This window comes from Pristis pectinata, chromosome 5 (genome assembly GCF_009764475.1).
Source record: "Pristis pectinata isolate sPriPec2 chromosome 5, sPriPec2.1.pri, whole genome shotgun sequence".
Lineage (NCBI taxonomy): Eukaryota > Metazoa > Chordata > Chondrichthyes > Rhinopristiformes > Pristidae > Pristis > Pristis pectinata.
Genome location: NC_067409.1, coordinates 25,153,780 through 25,172,428, shown reverse-complemented (window position 1 = coordinate 25,172,428; position 18,649 = coordinate 25,153,780). Strand labels below are relative to the sequence as shown.

The 18,649-nt window shown below is 43.3% G+C and overlaps 1 protein-coding gene across 5 annotated transcripts in view; it reads right to left on the bottom strand.

The window, feature by feature from the left end:
* The window catches only part of nrp1a (neuropilin 1a), a 163,493-nt gene extending 159,858 nt beyond the window's left edge, over positions 1-3,635 (bottom strand). For 3 of the 5 annotated variants that reach the window (XM_052015683.1, XM_052015688.1, XM_052015687.1), the window contains exons 1-2: positions 2,416-2,597; positions 1,799-2,193 (exon numbers count right to left, since the gene is read on the bottom strand). In XM_052015683.1, the coding sequence (XP_051871643.1) occupies positions 1,799-1,871 (73 nt within the window). In that variant the 5' untranslated portion in view covers positions 1,872-2,193; positions 2,416-2,597. Of the gene's footprint in view, positions 1-1,798; positions 2,194-2,284; positions 2,598-3,504 lie in introns of those variants that run through there. The other 2 variants (XM_052015684.1, XM_052015686.1) reach the window with 2 other exon arrangements.
* Positions 3,636-18,649: the final 15,014 nt, after the last annotated feature.

Genomic DNA, 18,649 nt, shown 5'->3' with positions numbered 1-18,649 from the left:
TCCCATCTGAAGAAGGACAGTAAGTCATGTTCACTTGTCTTCAACAACATTGGTCATGCCAGGTAAAAGAGCCCAGTGGTTCTCTCTCCCCACCCCACCCCCTCCAAACCAAATTAAGTGAAATTACTGGCGCACGAAGCGCAGAATGAAGGAGTTTGGCCTGAATTAATCCTTTCCAGGGACACCTTGGGTCTTGGCCCCTCGGAAAACCGCTGCGATTGCGACGCCGAGAAAACAGCCGGGGCCGTCCGTACCCTGTGTGTGACTTGTGGAGCGCCACTCGCTCCAGCACAAGCCTAAACTTCCTTCTCTCAATTAATATTCCACGTCTTCATCCTGAACACATTTTAATTTTTTATTACCGAGGCCCCGTCTCTCCATCTGAATGATTTTCAGACCATTCTCCTCCCTTTCTCGGGCTCCAGTTTTATAATTACGACCTGGCATTCGACGAATACAAGACCGGATACTTTGCAATTAACTTTTTTTGGGGGGGAGAACTTTTAATTTCTATGTTGTGATTTATGTCATCGCTGTACTTTTCTTCTTCCCCGTATCCATTATTTTAAGGCACGTCTGAATATTTTCTTTCTATTGTAGGCCAGTTTATTGCACGTCCACCCCCCCCCCCCCCCACACCCCTTTGCTTTTCAGGCAGGGAGGCGAAGTGACAGCTGAGTTTGGAGATGTCAGTGGTTTTCCATGACGGGGAGCGGCGGAGAAGGAAGCTGCTCTGTACTATCTCAAACCAACCCCGGTCAGGAGGCGGGGAGGATACAGCGACACCTCCACATGGTCAAGTTAAGCTTAATAAATAAAAATCAGTCTGAGATACAGGCTGTTAGCCTCCAGACAAGGTTAATATGTTAGGCGGCAGGTCTTAAAAAGTACAGCCAAGCGGTTTTATGAACCGGCCAAGTCTGGGGTACTGTGGAGATAAGACGGAGCCAGTGTGTCTTCCTCCGCAGATCTCCGCCGTGGCCCTTCACATCCGTGGTTCTACACGTTAAAATAGGCATCACATACCAGGAGGGGAAGGGATATATACCTCGCCCTATCCACTGTAACGCCGGCAATGCCCATCAGTATGGAGCCCTCCGCTCCCCACTCACTTTCAACGAGATGAACATTTGCTCCGTTTAAGTTTAAAGGAGACACTCGCCTCTGTGCCGCCGCGGTCCGCAGCAACTAGTGGCAAAGGGGAAAAGGCTGGCGCTCAGTAAGACCAGCGCGTACACAGGGAGCGGTGGGACTGGGGTCGTGGCTCACTTGACCTGGACCAGAGCTGGGGCTCGTCCTAAAAGAGACAGCAAAGCACTGAGCGAAATGCAGTACAGTCGCCCTTTCGCCTTAGAGGGAGATACGACGCTCTCGCCCCGCACTGTTGGTTTGTTCTCTGAGCAAACGAAACATTTCTTAGGGGCACCCGACTCACTCCCTTTTCACACCGAAGCTATTCTAAATGAGTTGTAGTGAGTGTTCAGATCGCACCCCACCGTCCCGCCGAGCGGAGACGGTCCTTGGCAGACTAGTGTCCAACTTCATTTAATTTACGAACGCTGCCCCGCTTTACACCCAGTGTCACTGAGCTCCCTGCGCTTGTCAGTCCTCCGCTGCCCTCCAAGACTAACATTGTCCTGCTATCTCGCTGGATCTACCTGATCTGACCCCGGCGTCCTGGTTGGAGGTGCTTAATGTTAACTGGCTGCTCCCCGGCGGTGACGGGCTCGGGAGTCCCGGGGAGGGAATCACACTTGCTGACATCGCACTGAGTAGAAGGAGCAGGGCCGTTACTCACCATTCCTGTGCGCTTTGCACAGCCCGATGACTGCGGCCAGGATATGCAGGAGAAAGACCCGGTGCTTCCTCATGACACTCGGAGGTTCTACCAAAATCTGCGTGCGGAGAGAGGAGGGATAGCGGGGGGAGAAAAAAGAGGAGGGAATCCTACGCTTAGCGGAATTGGTTACTTTGGGAGATCTGAGCGACTTGCATCCTAATCATTTAGCTCCGATTTCCTCTCGCTGCTTACGGATAACACGGTTCCTGTTCCAATGTCTGGCGTTGCCATTTCCTAAAATCCCGAGCCAATAAAAGCTTTCCACAGACTCCACAGAGAGAGGGGAGGGGGGGGGGGGGGAAGAGTCCTCACAGACAACAGGCGATCACACAGCGGAGGCACACAACGAGTCTCTGCCGAGAGGAAAGAAAAGACAAGACAGTTAGAGCTCTGCATTAAATCTATGTAACAGACATGAGCCTAATGTACAAGTTAAGCACTAACCCTAAACATTATGTATGTAGATCGAGGCTGCAAAACAACATTCTGCTCACGTTCGTATTATGTAGAAAAGTACCAATATTAACACACAGGACGATTAGTTCCGGTAAAGGTAAGCGAAGTATTTCAATAACCTCAGCAGGATTGATAGCGCTCTGATCTTAGTCGCTCTCCAGTCTCCAGATCCACACTCAGAAATGGATATGAATTGACTCTAGGGTGGCTGAGGTTCACTATTAAGAGTATTCTCACAGGGGAAGGGAGATTGGCGTAACTCTTTCAGTATAATGGAACAGGGTTGGAAGTCTACACAGGATGAGAGAGAGGTGGGGAATCGCTCCAAGTGATGACGGCGCAAGTCACTCAAAACGCTCCTGCGTCTCTCGCTGACAGACTCAGCTGCGAAAATAGTGAAGGTTTAGTTCCCGCAACAGCACTTGTGTTAAAGATCAGCCGGCCGCCCAGCTCACCGAATCAGAAAGATACGCCCAGCCTCCGGCAGCTCAGCAAACTCTTAAGGAGTTCAGGGACTGAGCGAGGACACGGCAGGGTCCCCCTCAAACACCCACACACGGCCGGCCAGCGTCCGCCTACTAGTCCCGTTACCAGCACTGTGAAGTCGGCGAAATGAAGGAAGACTCGTCACACCCTGCCAGCTTTTGTTTTAGTTTAACCAGCGTGTGGAAGGAGGTTTGGAAGTCCGACTTTCAATTCCCAGTTATAAAGACGTATGAGAATGAATTTACAGAGAATAACGAATTAGTGTCTTTCCACACTACGTACAGACACCACGCACACTCCATATTCTCACACATGGCTGGTATTTTTCTGCCAGTATTACTGTGAACATTTCACACATAATATTACTGAGTAAAATTAGCATGCACACTCAGTAAAAATGGGCACAGTTCGCATCCACCGTGTTACTAAACACATGTTGCACAAGCGTACATTGTTGCTCTGAGCACTTCATCTAAAAGCAGTGTTACACCACACATATTACTGTGCACTCAGTAAACATTTCCCACACATATGGAGGCAGCAGTGTACACTTCACGCAGTTGCACAGGGTATTGTGCACGCTTTGCGTTCACCATATTCACGGTATTACTGTGTACACATCTCGAAGACACACGCACTTATTAATTAATGGCATTCAGGTTTGCATTCTAGTACTGCGCGCACACACACACACAGAAGAAAACAAGTTCAGAAATGCAGACCTCAAGAGCAAATTCTCCAAAGGAAGGAGTGTTCGACTTCCAGCCAGGAGATGCTGCCTTGGAGATGTGAGGCAGTTTGACATTTGCACTGTGCCGAGTGGCTGTGTTTCAACAGTTTACAGCCAGCTTCGGGATTAGGGAACGCGAAAGAGAAGCATGGGAGGTGGAGTGAGAATTAAGAACTGCATAAACGCACCCCCTCCCCTCCTTGAAATGGGCTCCAAAGCACGGTCGCCACGCCCCGACTGAGTAAAGTAAAAAAAAGCAAGTAACAACAATGTTAAATGTTACTGTAAACTGATGGCAAACTGTTTCATTTTTCCCCAATGCGCTCGTTGCTGTACCCAGTGACCTTGCCCCACATGGCCTTGTTTATTTATGTGGGTAAACCAGCTGAAGCCCTACCCGGGGCTTCCAGGCCGACGGTATTGTCGGTGCCAGCCAACAGGAGGTGCAGCCCGGCAGCCTCCCTCAGCCCATGTAACGCGCACAGGCACTCACTCTCGGCTCCCCTTCAACCAGGCACATTGGAGGCTGCATTGGCAGTCTCACAGAACTACTGGATGGGACTATTTCAGCCAACATGGCCGGGATCTGTACTGTCCACCCGTGTCCACGCTCACTGTTTACAAATTTAAAAAAAAGACTAGCAAAAGGCTTGAAGACCAACAGGGTGCCCCTGTCATCTCTCACAGAGCTGACAGCACCTCCATGTTCTGTATAAAACCGGAAAATATTCTGAGATAATCAATTACAAAATTACGCTCATCTCACTTAATTTTGAAGACGTTAATCTTATCATCCCAATGCCTTTTTTCGTGTTTATTCATTTGCCGAAAATGTTCTGCATACCCTGAGACCGTGAAGACACTTATGGTTCCTAGGTGGATTTCTATCATTTATTCACAATAAATGTACGTTTAAGTACCGAGCGAATGTCAGTTTATCTCTTGTGGAAGTTTGTCGACTTCTTTGTTCGCCTTTTCGTCAGACTCAAGAGAGTACCGAAATCATTCCTTCACAAATTTTAAACATTTCTCCCTGTTTCATAACAGATCTGTGCAACAACCAACAGCTCATCGCAATATATAAAATGGTCGGTGGCTATTGGAAATCAGAAGGCTGTCTTGGGATTCAGATATTGCAGCGTCATCTCAGTCTAGACCATTTAACATTGTTTTGAAATAAATTTCCTCTAGCTCACCCAAACGCACAGTGAGTGAATGTACTTCCTGAAGAGGTACTGTTCTACACAGACTAGAAAGTCCAAGATTTAGTTCCTGGCAAGAGAATGAACTTATTAATGTTAGTCACCAGGCAGTGGGGAATAGTAAATTGGCTCAGACCCCTGTGTTAAATGGGAAAATATCAACCAGTATCTCATTTTCCTATCACTCTGCAGTGACCTTTACAGGGAAACGTGTGAAGCTTTCCGGAGATGTCCAGTGAATGATACACCTAACTCTCTACCTTGTATGTGAGGCATGGTATTTATTCAGTTGAGGTAACTGGATTTAATCCATACTTTTAAAAATGCACTTCAAAGTTAACAGTTTCATGATTCAAGTGGTGAAGTAAATTGTCATTTGATAATGTGTCAATACTGGCATTTACTGCCAATTGAAAATTAAAACAGAAAATCTGGGATTATTCAGCATGCCAGACAGCAGCTGCAGAGAGAGGAAAGGCCAAGGTAATGCTGCAAGTGAACTGATGAAAGGTCATTGACCTGAAATGTTAATTCTATTTCCCTTTTCACACATGCCACTGAGCTGCTGAGTAGTGCCAGGATTTTCTTTTTTATATTTCAAAAATAAACTTTATTCATAATAAAAAATATATACAAAAGAAGAAACAGTGCAAAGCTTTTACATTCATGGTCATTCCATTCAGTAGTGTTAACTTTTTTTTTAAAACTATAGCACCATCACCACTTATGTAGCCCCCTGGGGTGATGCACCCTTTCATTGTTTGAGGGGCTTCCCTACCCAACTCAGTCCCTCCATGGGCAGAAGCAGAAGAAGCCTAGACTGTGGTCCTTCCCCACAGAGCCTTTGTATTGCCTGCACCAAGCTTCAGTGCATCCCTCAGCACGTACTCCTGCAGCTTTTATTTCAGATTCCCAGCATCAGTATCATTTTGGCTATCCCTGGTTATCCTTGGGATGATGGTGATGGGCATTGCTCAGTGCTACTAGGTAGGAAGTAATGACTTTGATTCAGCCACTGTGACGAGATAGTGATATATATGCACAAGGTTTGTGACTTAGAAGTGATGTCTTTCCATGAAGCTGCTACTTTTGTTCTGCGAAATGGTGGAAGTCAAGTGTGGGGTAGGTTGCCTTAGTGAGTCACTGCAGTACATCCTGTAAAGAGCACATGCACAATAGGCAGATGGAACACAATAAATATTTAAGCCATAGCTGGGGGTTCTGGTAGCATAGACTGTTGTTAGAACTGAAGCTATTCAGGCAATTAGACAGTATTCCATCTTGTATGGTAAATATAGGACGCTTCGGGGAATCAAGAGGGCAGTAACATTGAAGAGAGAGCATTTGTCACAAAATACCCAGCTATTGGCAAATAAGTAAATGTATGCATTTCCACTTTATAGCTACACTAAGCCTATGTTAGTTTTGAAAGCTGGCAACTAGTTTTTAACCATGTGGAAATCATTACAATAGAAAAAATCACAGGGAACAATGATCTCAATATAGCTGAAATGTCCAGAAAAATGCCATCTGTACACCATGTGGAAATCAATAGTACTTTATTTAGAAACTTGCTGATATCTTGGTATTTTTACTTTGATTATTGATAATTAAGATGTTTGTGAGTTGGTTGCAGAGTGAGAAAAATTAGTGCTGAATGACCTTAATAGTATTTCATATTCAGAACTTGGAACAGGCTACAATAGTTGATAATTGACATCGCTACCAATGAAAAGAAATTTCTGCCCTTGCCCAGAGGAAGAGGTAACTGGAAAGGGTTGCCATGTAGCTGGAGATGATGGGTGAACTTAATTTGTCCTTCTTGACAATTTCACTGGAAGTGTCAAATTAAATTTCTGCCAATTATTTAGCATTGAATAGGTAATCACTAGAAGCCTATGAATTGCCCATATATTTTTTGTGTCCTTTAACTTGAGCAGATTCTCTTATATGAATCCTGTCTTTACTTCTACAGTGTAACAATAGCCATTATTACTTAAATTGGAATAATAATATCAGCTTGTTCTTTAACTTGGTGCAATTAGCCTTGAATTTTTCTTATTATATTTAGAAAGGTTAGTTCAGTTAATTTGTGATTCAAAATGTCTATTGAGCAATCTCGTCCAAAGCTTTTCTTCCAAGCTAAATCCAGTTAAATGCCACCGTATATTTCTTTCATCCTCCATCAGATAATAAATTGTTCTGAATATATCCAGCTTGTAGACTTTTAAGGCTTTCTATTTTGTATCACATACAATATAAATATGTAATAGGCATGTGTCCACAAAGGTTCCATGGAAAGAAGACTGGGGTGGCTGGTATAAAAATTCAAAGAAATTATATATATTGTGTTCTATTTCAAGTCATTGAATTTCTATGGTCTAAGATGCTTTAGCAAGACCTGGTTTATATTTCAAATTCTGTGGACAGGGATAAAAGTTTTAAGAAAATGCTAATGGCAGGTTAAGTGATGTGTAATGTTCTCTGATGTATTATTACAGAAATGTTGCATTGATATAAGATCACATTCATCGAATCAGACAGCATGGAAACAGGCCCTTTGGCCCAATGAGCCCACACCAACATACAAGCACCTGATTACACTCATTCCATTTTATTCACACCATTTTAGCATGTGCTAAAGCTGTGCTTATGTTCCTTTTATTAAAAAGGTTGTCATGGGTTAGGCTCTAGTAACTTTCTCAGCAAGGCAGGGTTGAAATATTGACAAACATCTTCAGCTGGAAGTGCTGAGTGGATGATCCATCTCGGCTTTCACTTGAAGTCTCCACCATCTCAGAAGCTGTCTTCAGCCAATTTGATTCACTGCACGTGATACCAAGAAATAACTGGCAGCACTGGATATAGCAAAGGCTATGGGACCAGACAATCACCTCATTATAGAACTGAAGACTCATGACTAGCTGAGTTGCTGGCCAAGGTGTTTGAATGCAATTACAACACTGATATCTAGCCTACAATGTGAAAAATTGTCCAGGTATGTCCTGTCTATCAATAGCAAGAAAATTCAATCCACCTAATTACTGCACAATCAGTCTACTCTTAAGCATCAGCAAAGTGATGCCACAGTTGTTTATAGTTTCATCAAGCAGCATTTTCTCATCAATAACCTATTCACCAATGCTCAGCTTATTTAATTTTGGCTTTTGCCAGGACCACTGGACTGCAGACTTGATCACAGCTGAACACCGGAGATGAGGTGAGGGTTACTGCCCTTGACATCAAAGCAGCATTTGACAACTGTGGCATCATGGAGGAATGGGAGATGATTGTGGATGTCAGAGGTGAATCCTCCCAGTCCAGGACATCACCACAAGAGTTCCTCCCGGCAGTGTCCTGGGCCCTACATTTGCTTTACCAGTGACTTTCCTACCATCATAAGTTCAAAAGTGGGAATGTTGGTGAACAATGTTCAATTCTCTTCAGCAAATGAAGCACCCTCTACCTGTTTTCAGCAAGACGTAATTAACATTCAGGCATAGGCTGCTAAGTGGCAAGTTACATTTGCACCAGACAAGTGCTAGATAATGATAAATAATAAACAAGAGAGAACCTAACCATATACATTTCTCTTTCAATGCCATTTCCATTGTTTAATATCCAGTAACTGTGACAATGATGTTGAAGTAAGAAATGATTGAAACATTTACAACCTCCTTCAGCCAGAAGTGCTGAACCTCAGATTCCACGTGAAGTTCCCACCATCTCAGAAGCCAATTTAATTCACTCCATGTGAAATCAAGACTTGGCTGAGAGAACTAGACACAGTAATGGCTGTGGGGCCAGACAACTGCCTGGCTGTAGAACTGAAGACTTGCACCAGAGTTAGCAATGCCTCTGTTCAAGCTTTTCCATCAACAAGTGCCCCACTATCAATATCAGAGTGATTACCAAAATTCAGCGAGAGCATATATTTAGATACTGTGCCTGTAAAAGGGCGAGGAAGGTGAACAGCAACATTTATGTATGGCAAGGAAAGATTTTTTTTATCTTTTTCCCTTTCTTGATTTTATTTGTTGTCAAAAGGGCCAGTGATGGCTGTTAGGAAGTGTATGTAAGGTTTAGGAAGCTGAAATTGGAAATGGCTTTTAAGGAATAGAAAGGAAGCAGGAGAGAACTTAAATAGGAAATCAGGAGGGCTAAAAGGAGCCCTGAGATATCTTGGGGGTAGGATTGGAGAGAATCCCTCGGCATTTTATACATGCATTAAAAACAATAGGGTAACTACTGAGAGGGTAGGACCACTCAAGGACAAAGGAGGGAATTTATGCCTGGAGACAGAGGAAGTGGGCAAGGTACTAAGTAAGTACTTTGCATCGGTATTCACCAAGGAGAAGGACATGGAAGAAAGCAAGATCAGGGAGGGGCATGTTGGGCTTTTGAATAATATTAAGCTGGATAAGTCCCCAAGAACTGATGGGATCTATCTCAGGTCATTGATAGAGGCGATTGTTGGGCCCTGACAGAGCTTTGTATCCTCTTTAGTTACAGGTGAGTTCCCAGAGGACTGGAGAATAGTCAATATTGTTCCTCTGTTTAAGGAGGGAAATAGAGACAAACCCAGGAAATCATAGGCTGGTGAGTCTAAGATCAGTGGCAGGGAAATTATTAAAGAAGATTCTTAGGCATAGGATGTACTTGCATCTGGAAAAGCATTGACTTATTTGAGATAGTCAACATGGCTTTGTGCGGGGGAGGTCATGTCTTACAAACCTGATTCAGTTTTTTGAGGAGGTGATGAAGATAATTAATAATGTTAGGGCAGTGGATATTATAGAGCAGTACAGCATAGAAACAGGCCCTTCAGCCCATCCAGTTCATGCCAACCTGATCTTCTGCCTATTCCCATCTACCTGCACCCGGACCATATCCCTCCAAACCCATCCCAACCATGTACCTATCCAAACTTCTCTTAAATGTTACAATTGAACCCACATCTACCACTTCCACTGGCAGCTCTTTCCACACTTGCACCACCCTCTGATTGAAGAAGTTTCCCCTCAGATTCCCCATATATATTCCACCTTTCACCCTAAACCTATGTCCTCTGGTTCCAATCTCACCCAATCTTAGGGGAAAAAGCCTGCGTGCATTCACCCTATCTCTATCTCTCATAATTTTGTATACCTCAATAAGATCTCCTCTTATTCTCCTGCACTCCAGGGAATGAAGTCCTAACCTATTCAACCTTTCCCTATAATTCATGTCCTCAAGTCCAGGCGACATTGTTGTAAATTTTAAATGTTGTATACATGGACTTTAGTAAAACTTTCAACAAGGTCCCTCATGGTAGGCTGATCCAGACGATTAAAGCACATGGGATCCATGAAGACTTTGGATTCAAAATTGGCTTAGCCATAGAAGACAGAGGGTAGTGGTGGAGGGATGTTGTTCCGACTGGAGGTCTGTGTCCTGCGGTGTTCTGTACGGATCCATGCCAGGACCTCCATTGTTTGTGATCTATCTATCTATCTATCTATCTATCTATCTATCTATCTATCTATCTATCTATCTATCTATCTATCTATCTATCTATCTATCTATCTATCTATCTATCTATCTATCTATCTATCTATCTATCTATCCATATAGACGGATGTGTGTGTGTGCGTGTGTGTGTGTGTGTGTGTGTGTGTGTGTGTGTGTGTGTGTGTGTGAGAGAGAGAGAGAGAGAGAGAGAGAGAGATCTGGGCAAAAATGTAGGTGGGCTGATTAGCAAGTTAGCAGATGACGTAAAGATTGGTGGAGTTGTGGGTAATGAAAAAGGTTATCAAAGGATTCAGCAGGATATAGACCAGTTGGAAATGCTGACAGAGAAATGACAGATGGAATTTAATCTGGACAATGTGAGGTGTTGCATTTTGTGAGGTCAAATGGAGGAGGAAAGCATACAGTAAATGGCAGGACCCTTAGGAGCATTGATGTACAGAGGGATCTTGGGGTGCAAGTCCATAGCTCGCTGAAAGTGGCAACACAAGTGGGTAGGGTGGTAAAGAAGACATATGGCATACTTGCCTCCATCATATTGAGTATAAAAGTCGGGAAGTCGTGATGCAGCTGTATAACATTTTGGTTAAGCAACATTTGAAGTATTGTGTGCAGTTCTGGTTGCCACATTACAGGAAGGATGTGGTGGCTTTGGAGAGGGTGCAGAAGAATTTCACCAGGATGTTTCCTGGATTAGAGTATTCGCTATATATAAGGACAGGTTGGACAGGCTTGGATTGTTTTCTCTGGAGCACTGGAGGCTGAGACACAACCTGATAGAAGTGTATAAAATTATGAGAAGCATCGATAGGGTGGATAGAGTCATTTTCCCAGGGTGGAAAAGTCTAATATTAGAGGGCATAGCTTTAAGGTGAGAGGCAGAAAGTTTAAAGGAGATTTATGAAGCAAGAGAGTGGTGGGTGCCTGGAATGCAGTGCCAGGGAAAGTGGTGGAAGCAGATACCATAGCAACGTTTAAGAGACATTTAGACAGACACATGCTATTTTAGCCTCGTGGAGAATGATAGTAATTTTACTTTGATGTTGTAGAGTCGAAGTAGCAAACTTCAAATCCTTTAGCCTGCATGGGTATGTATTCTACAAGATCTAAGAGAATTTTATGGAGCACCCTACCAAGCAAGGCTCTGTATTACTTCGCTGGATGATATAAGAACTGCAGGATACTCACATTATTAATAACTGCATATACTGAATAAATTACTGGTGATAACTAATACTGACTTGCTGCCATGTTCAGCATTTGCTTATCCAGCAGACACCAGATGTGCTAAGCTAAGAGGCAGTGCATGTGCTTTGGAGTGGAGAAGATACTAATGTTATGGACAATATTTCCCAGGAAGCATATTCCCTGAGGATGTTAGGTACTTCATGGATGATAATATCATGAATAAAAACGGTCACTGTGGATGCTCTGTAAGAGAACCTTCATAAGCATTGTGATAAACGTACTACTATGTTTAAGGTTTGGTTAGGCCAGGCCAATTCTATGTCACTATACTTAGAATTTAATTAATTACCTCTTTCATGCCGAGGCCCTCTTTTAATACATCTGTGACTATGCTCCTTCAGAGCTCAATTTAAAGCTAAAAAAAAATCTACACAAGTATGTAACAAGCTGATTCACATTGGAAGTTTGGTTAAATTATTCAGCTTTACCCAGAGTAGAGACATTGTGGGTAATTTGATCCTAACTAGCCTGGCACAAATGTGAAAGGGTCAGTTCAACCATCCACTTTTATATCCCCCTCTGGTTTGACTCTTCATTGATTTCAATGGACACTCAAATGGAACCCTTCTGTTTCCTGTTGAGTGGTTAGGTCATAGGGGTCTTTTCTGTATTTTGACAGCTCTATTCCTTTGCTATCTAAAATATCATTTTAATGAACTGCAGGGCTTTAATTGCAGATGTATTTAAATAAATTCAAAATGGGACCTTGAGAATATTTCTAGACCAAAGTCATTATTTCACTGTGTGTGTGAGGGAGGGGCTGTGGTCTTGGCGGGTAGAGAACATTCAGCTACTATTGCAGTACAGGTAAGTGCAGAACTTCAAAGGATTGGTGAAGAAGTGCAGAACCATTTCTCACTGCAACTTGTTTATTGCCTAAAATAAAAGAGGAACACACAAAGGGAAGATTCCATTGTAGAAGCAAATAAGATTGAGAAATGGTGTAAGACATTTGCCTGTGTCAACTGAACAATGACATTCATACCATCAGTACTGATTACTGATAGTTGCCAAAATAATAACATGGTTTGATAGATGCTAAAGGAACAGAGCTGCCAAAGAGTATTTGGAGACATGCCCCTTGCCAGACTGATGACTGCTGAATTGCAATGCTGGTGTTATCTTCATTCATGAAGCTGCCGTTTTTAATTGTGGTGATGCAAAACTCCATTTGCATAAGAAACACGATTCAGTATTATTACAAAAATATAAATTCACATCCTGTTTATTGCACATCAAGAATACTACATTTGTGAAGAATAATCCAGTTATGATCAGCGATCAGTTGAAAACATTGGGAATATATGAAATCAGAAAACAATCAAGCACAATCGACAAAAGTGAATGACTATTACGGCTACATTACAGCTATAGCAGTTTACCTTCAACTTGAATAATCAATGTGAATCTGACCTACCTCGAATTACAATCAATTGCACACTCATTACTTTAGGTAAGCCTGCTATCCCCACACAACAAACAAGATACTATATGCTCTTAGTGGAGAATCAATACAGTTAAGAGTTAAACACTTTCTTTTAACTCTTGTCAATGTTGACTTTCTAAGGGATAATGCTTTTTGCATGTCGTTCATTAAAAGATTTGTAATTTGCCTTTGCTTCAAATCCATGAAGAAAAGTGTCCATTCGGAACAGGTTCTAAATTAAGCCACATAAGTGCCAACGCAACAAAACCAAATGCCTTTGAATTTCACTTATTCTTATGCTCTTGCTAGAGATAGGAAAGTAGTTTATAACATGGAAAATATTGCACACTGCATCACTAAAATATGACCAACCTAAACTTTGAGTGTAATTCAAAATTATTAAGATGGATGACCAAAAACATAGTTAGAGGGGTATGTTTTAAGGAACAGCTACAAAACAGGAGGAACACGGGACAGGAGTGGAAAGGCAGAGAAATTTGGGAAGGAAATTTTGGAGCTTAGTGACAAAAGCACAACCTCCAATGATGGAGCAATTAGAATCAGAGATGTTCGGGAAGTCAGAATTGGATGCCAGAAAAGGAGCCCAAAGTCTTGCAAGGGTGGAGATGGAGACATAGGGAGTGATTTGTTTACAAGGATGAGTATTTCAAAATTGAGGCATTGACAGACAAAGAGCCAATGTAGATTACCAGACAGAGGTGATGAGTGAATGGGACTTGCTGTGTGTTAAGATATAGAACAAAGAACAGCAGAGCACAGGAACAGATCTTTTGGCCCACAATGTCTGCTCTGAACATGATGCTGAATTAAATTAAATCTCTCCTGCCTGTACATGATCCATGTCCCTCCATTCCCCGTATATTCATGTGTTTATCTGACAGTCTCATAAATGCCGCCATCATTGCTGCTTCCACCATGCCCTCTGGCAGCATGTTCCAAGCCGCTACTACTCTCTGTGTACAAAAACTTGCCCTGCACATCTCCTTTAAATTTTCCCCCCTCTCACCTTAAATGCATGTTCTCTGGTACTTGACATTTCTACTCCAGGACAAAGATTCTGACTGTCTACCCTGTCTATATCTGTCATAATTTTATAAACTTCTATCAGATCTCCTCTCAGCCTCTGAAGCCCCAGAGAAAACAACCCAGGTTTGTCCAAACTCTCCTTATAGCTCATACCCTCTAATCCAGGCAGCATCCTGGTAAACCTCTTCTGCACCCTTTCCAAAGCCTCCACATCGTTCTGTAATGGGGCAACCAGAATTGCACACAATACTCCCAAATGGGGCCTAATCAAAGTTTTATATCACTGCAACATGACTTCTTGACTCTTGTACTCAATGACCAACCAATGGAGGCAAGCTTACCTTGCACTTTATCACTCTATCTACTTGCATGGCCACTTTCAGTGAGCTATGGACTTGGACCCCAAGATGCCTCTGTACATTAATGCTGTCAAGGGTCCTGTCATTATCTCTACACTTTCCCCTTTTCTTAGACCTCCCAAAGTGTAACGCTTCCCACTTGCTCGGATTAAACTCCGTCTAGCATTTTTCCACCTATATCTGTAACTGATCTATATTCTGTTGTATCTTTTGACAGTCCTCTACACTGTCCACAGCTCCACCAATCATTGTGTCGTCTGCAATATGGGCAGCAGAGTCTTGGACCAGTGCCCATTTAAATGGAGTAGAAGATACGAGGCCAGCCAGAATGATCAAGCTTAGAGTCAACAAAGGTGTGGGTAAGGGTTTCAGCAGTAATGTACTGGAGTAGGGACAGAGATAAGCAAAGCTACAGAGGTGGAAGTGATTATATTTTTAAAAGCTCATCCTACACAATACTGACTCTGTCGGCAGACTGGCCTGCTTTAAGACGGTTGTCAGGGAGAGAGATGAAATCGAAAACCATAATACTGGGGTATTGAAAATCCCAAATAAAGAGAGGAAATGTTGGAAATATTCAGCAGCTTGGGCAGGATCTGTCCAAGACACCATTCATGACACCATTCCACTAAGCTCTCTATCTCCTTCCTGTACTCTGATTCATCACTGTTTGAGATACGGCCTACAACGGTAGTATCATCTGCAAACTTGTAGATGGAGTTAGAGCAGAATCTGGCCACACAGTCATGAGTGTATAGGGAGTAGAGTAGAGAGCTGAGGACGCAGCCTTGAGGTGCTCCAGTGTTGATAATAATTGTGCCGGAGGAGTTGCTGCCTATCCTCACTGATTGTGGTCTGTTTGTTAGAAAGTCAAGGATCCAGTTACAGAGAGAGGTGTTGAGTCCTAGGTCTCAGAGTTTGGTGACAAGCTTGCTTGGTATTATTGTATTGAAGGCAGAGCTGTAGTCAATAAACAATAGTCTAACGTAAGTGTCCTTACTGCCCAGATGCTCCAGAGCTGAGTGTAGGGCCAGGGAGATGGCATCCGCTGTAGACCTGTTTCGGCGATAGGCGAATTGCAATGGGTCCAGGTTGTCTGGTAGGCTGAAGTTGATGCGTGCCATGACCAACCTCTCAAAGCACTTCATGATGGTGGATGTCAGAGCCACTGGTCGGTAGTCATTGAGGCATGTTACCTTGCTTTTCTTTGGTACCGGGATGATAGTGGTCTTCTTAAAACAGGAGGGAACCCGAGATTGAAGCAGGGAGAGGTTGAATCTGTCCACAAGTACTTCTGCCAGCTGATTAGCACAAGATCTGAGCAAGATCTCGGTACAAGTGACAATAATAAACCAATACCAATACCAATTAAAGCAGGCCAGCCTGCCGACAGAGTCAGTATTGTGTGGGGTGAGCTTTTAAAAATATAATCACTTCCACTTCTGTAGCTTTGCTTATCTCTGTCCCTACTCCAGTACATTACTGCTGAAACCCTTACCCACACCTTTGTTGACTCTAAGCTTGATCATTCTGGCTGGCCTCGTATCTTCTACTCCATTTAAATGGGCACTGGTCCAAGACTCTGCTGCCCATATTGCAGACGACACAATGATTGGTGGAGCTGTGGACAGTGTAGAGGACTGTCAAAAGATACAACAGAATATAGATCAGTTACAGATATGGGTGGAAAAATGTAGAAATTAAGTTATATTTTCAGCTCAATGAATGCATCAGAACTAGAATAAAATAGAAATAAAACAAGTCTTAAGATGTAGATTAAGGGAGTGCATAGAAAAGAACAGGAATGCAGAATGGGAAGTTCTTTGGAGGTATGGAAACAGAGCAAAGTAAATGAAAAAGGGATGATGGTGCAAGGCACTAGAAATTTCATATGGGGCAGTTGGGAGTTCACATATCTTCCCATCTTCTCAATCACAGGTAAGGCTATTCACACAAATTTCTTGTACTGATCACCACCAAAATTCCTCTCCAGAGTTGAGCCTTCACAGCCTGCTTGGGTTGTGAATTCCAAAGATTCCTAAACTGGAAGGGCACCAATATTCCTGAAGGGAGGTTTGCTACTGCTACTCAGGATTTTAACTTCCCCAATATTGACTGGGACTTCCTTAGTTCCAGGGGCTTAAATGGAGAAGAATTTGTTAAGTGCAATCAGGACGGTTTCTTGAAAAAATATGTAGATAGTCCAACCAGGGAAAGGGCCATACGAGACCTTGTATTGGGAAAGGATCCTGGCCAGGTGATTGGTGCTTCATTTGGAGAGCATTTTGGGAACAGTGATCAGAACTCTGTAAGTTTTCAGATAGTTATGGATAAGAATATGGTGGTCCTTGGGCGAACGTGCTAAATTAGGGGAAGGCTAATTACAACAGTATTAGACAATAACTGGGGAAAGTAGATTGAGAGCAGTTGCTTGGGGATAAATCCACATCTGACATGTGGGTCTTTTAAAGGCCAGCTGGTTAGAGTTCAGGACCAGCATGTTCTTGGGAGGATGGAAGATAAGGATGGCAAGGTTTGGGAACCTTGGATGACAAAAGTTATTGTAGGTATAGTCAAAAAGAAAAAGGAAGCATATGTAAAGTTCAGGAAGCTGAAATCAGGCAAGGAGTCGGAGTCAGAATCAGGATAAGACATAAGGAGGGCTAAAAGGGACCATGAAATGTCCTTGGCAAGTAGAATTAAGGAGAATCCTAAGGCATTCTATACTTATATTAGGAGCAAGAGGGTGGCTAGGGAAAGGGCAAGTCCACTCAAGGACAAAGGAGGGAATTTATGCGTAGAGCTAGAGGAAATGGGTGAGGTTGTTAATGGGTACTTCACATGAATATTCATCAAGGAGGACATGGATGATGGTGAGACCAGGGAGGGGTCCGTTGACACATTAGGGCATATTAGAAAGGAAGAGGTGTTGGGTGTCTTGAAAAAACATTAACGTGGTTAAGTCCCTAGGGCTTGATGGCATTAACCAAGAATCTTTGTATCCTTTTAAGCCGCAGGCGAAGTCCCAGAAGACTGGAGAATAGCCCGTGTTTAAGAAAGGCAACGGGGATAATTCAGGAAATTACAAGGCAAGGAGCCTTACATCAGTGGCAGGGAAATTATTGGAGAAGATTCAGGACACAGGAATTATTCAGATTTGGAAAAGCATGGACTTCTGAGGGATAGTCAGCATGGCTTTGTGTGGGGGAGGTCTTGTCTCACAAATTTGTTTCAGTTTTTTGAAGAGATGACGAAGATGATTAATGAGGATAGGGCAGTGGCATTTCTCTATATGGACTTTAGTGAAGCATTTGACAAGGTCCCTCATGCAAGGCTGATCCAGAAGACTAAGGCACAGGGAATCCACTGCAAGTTAGTAAATTGGATACAAAATTGGCTTTGTCATAGACAACAGGGGGTAGTGATGGAGCGGTGCTTTTCTGACTGGAGGTTTGTGGCCAGTGGTGTTCCATAAGGATTATTGCTGGAACCTCTGTTTGTAATATATATAAATGTACATTGGCCGATTATTAAAATTGGCTGACATAAAAATTGGAGGAATTGTGGATAGTGAGGAGGATTGTCAAAGGATACAGCAGAATATAGACCAGTTGGAAATTTGGGCAGAGAAATGGCAGATAGAGGACACACATGCGCTCTGTCTGCAATGGCCATCCTGAGCTCCCAGTTGATTGACATTTCATCTCCCCTCCCCAATCCCACATCGACCCATCTGTGCTCAGCCTTCTCCATTGCCAGGGTGAGGCCAAATACAAGCTAGAGGAACAACACATCATATTCTGCTGGAGTAGTCTACAACACAGTTGGTATGAATATTGACTATTCCATTTGCAGGTAACCAGCACACTATGCTCCTTCCCCTCTCCTGATTCACCCAGGTTCTGCCCTCTCCCACCTGCTTCCAAGTGCCCATCACCCACAGACTATACCAGCTCGATTTCCCATTCCTTCCCCCAAGAGGTTCCATCCGCCCATCATCCCTCCCTTATTTGGTTTCATATATCACCTTCCTTACTCATCATGTTTCAACATCTGCAGCTCCTTGTGTCTCCACATCATCTTCCAGCTTCTGCCTCTACTTCCCCCCATCTGGCTCCATATGCCCCTTTCTTTTCTCTCTACTTGTCTGCCTCTGCCTTTCACCCACCAGCTGCTGTCTCTCAACTCCACCTCTCCTCCTTCCCCACCTGGGCCCATCTGCCCATCAGCCCCCTCCTCATTGGGTTCCACCTATCGCCTGCCAGCCCCTGCCTCAACCCCTCCCTCTCACCTGGCTATCTCCCCTCTACACCCTCAGGGTCACAACCCAAAATGTCAAATATCCCT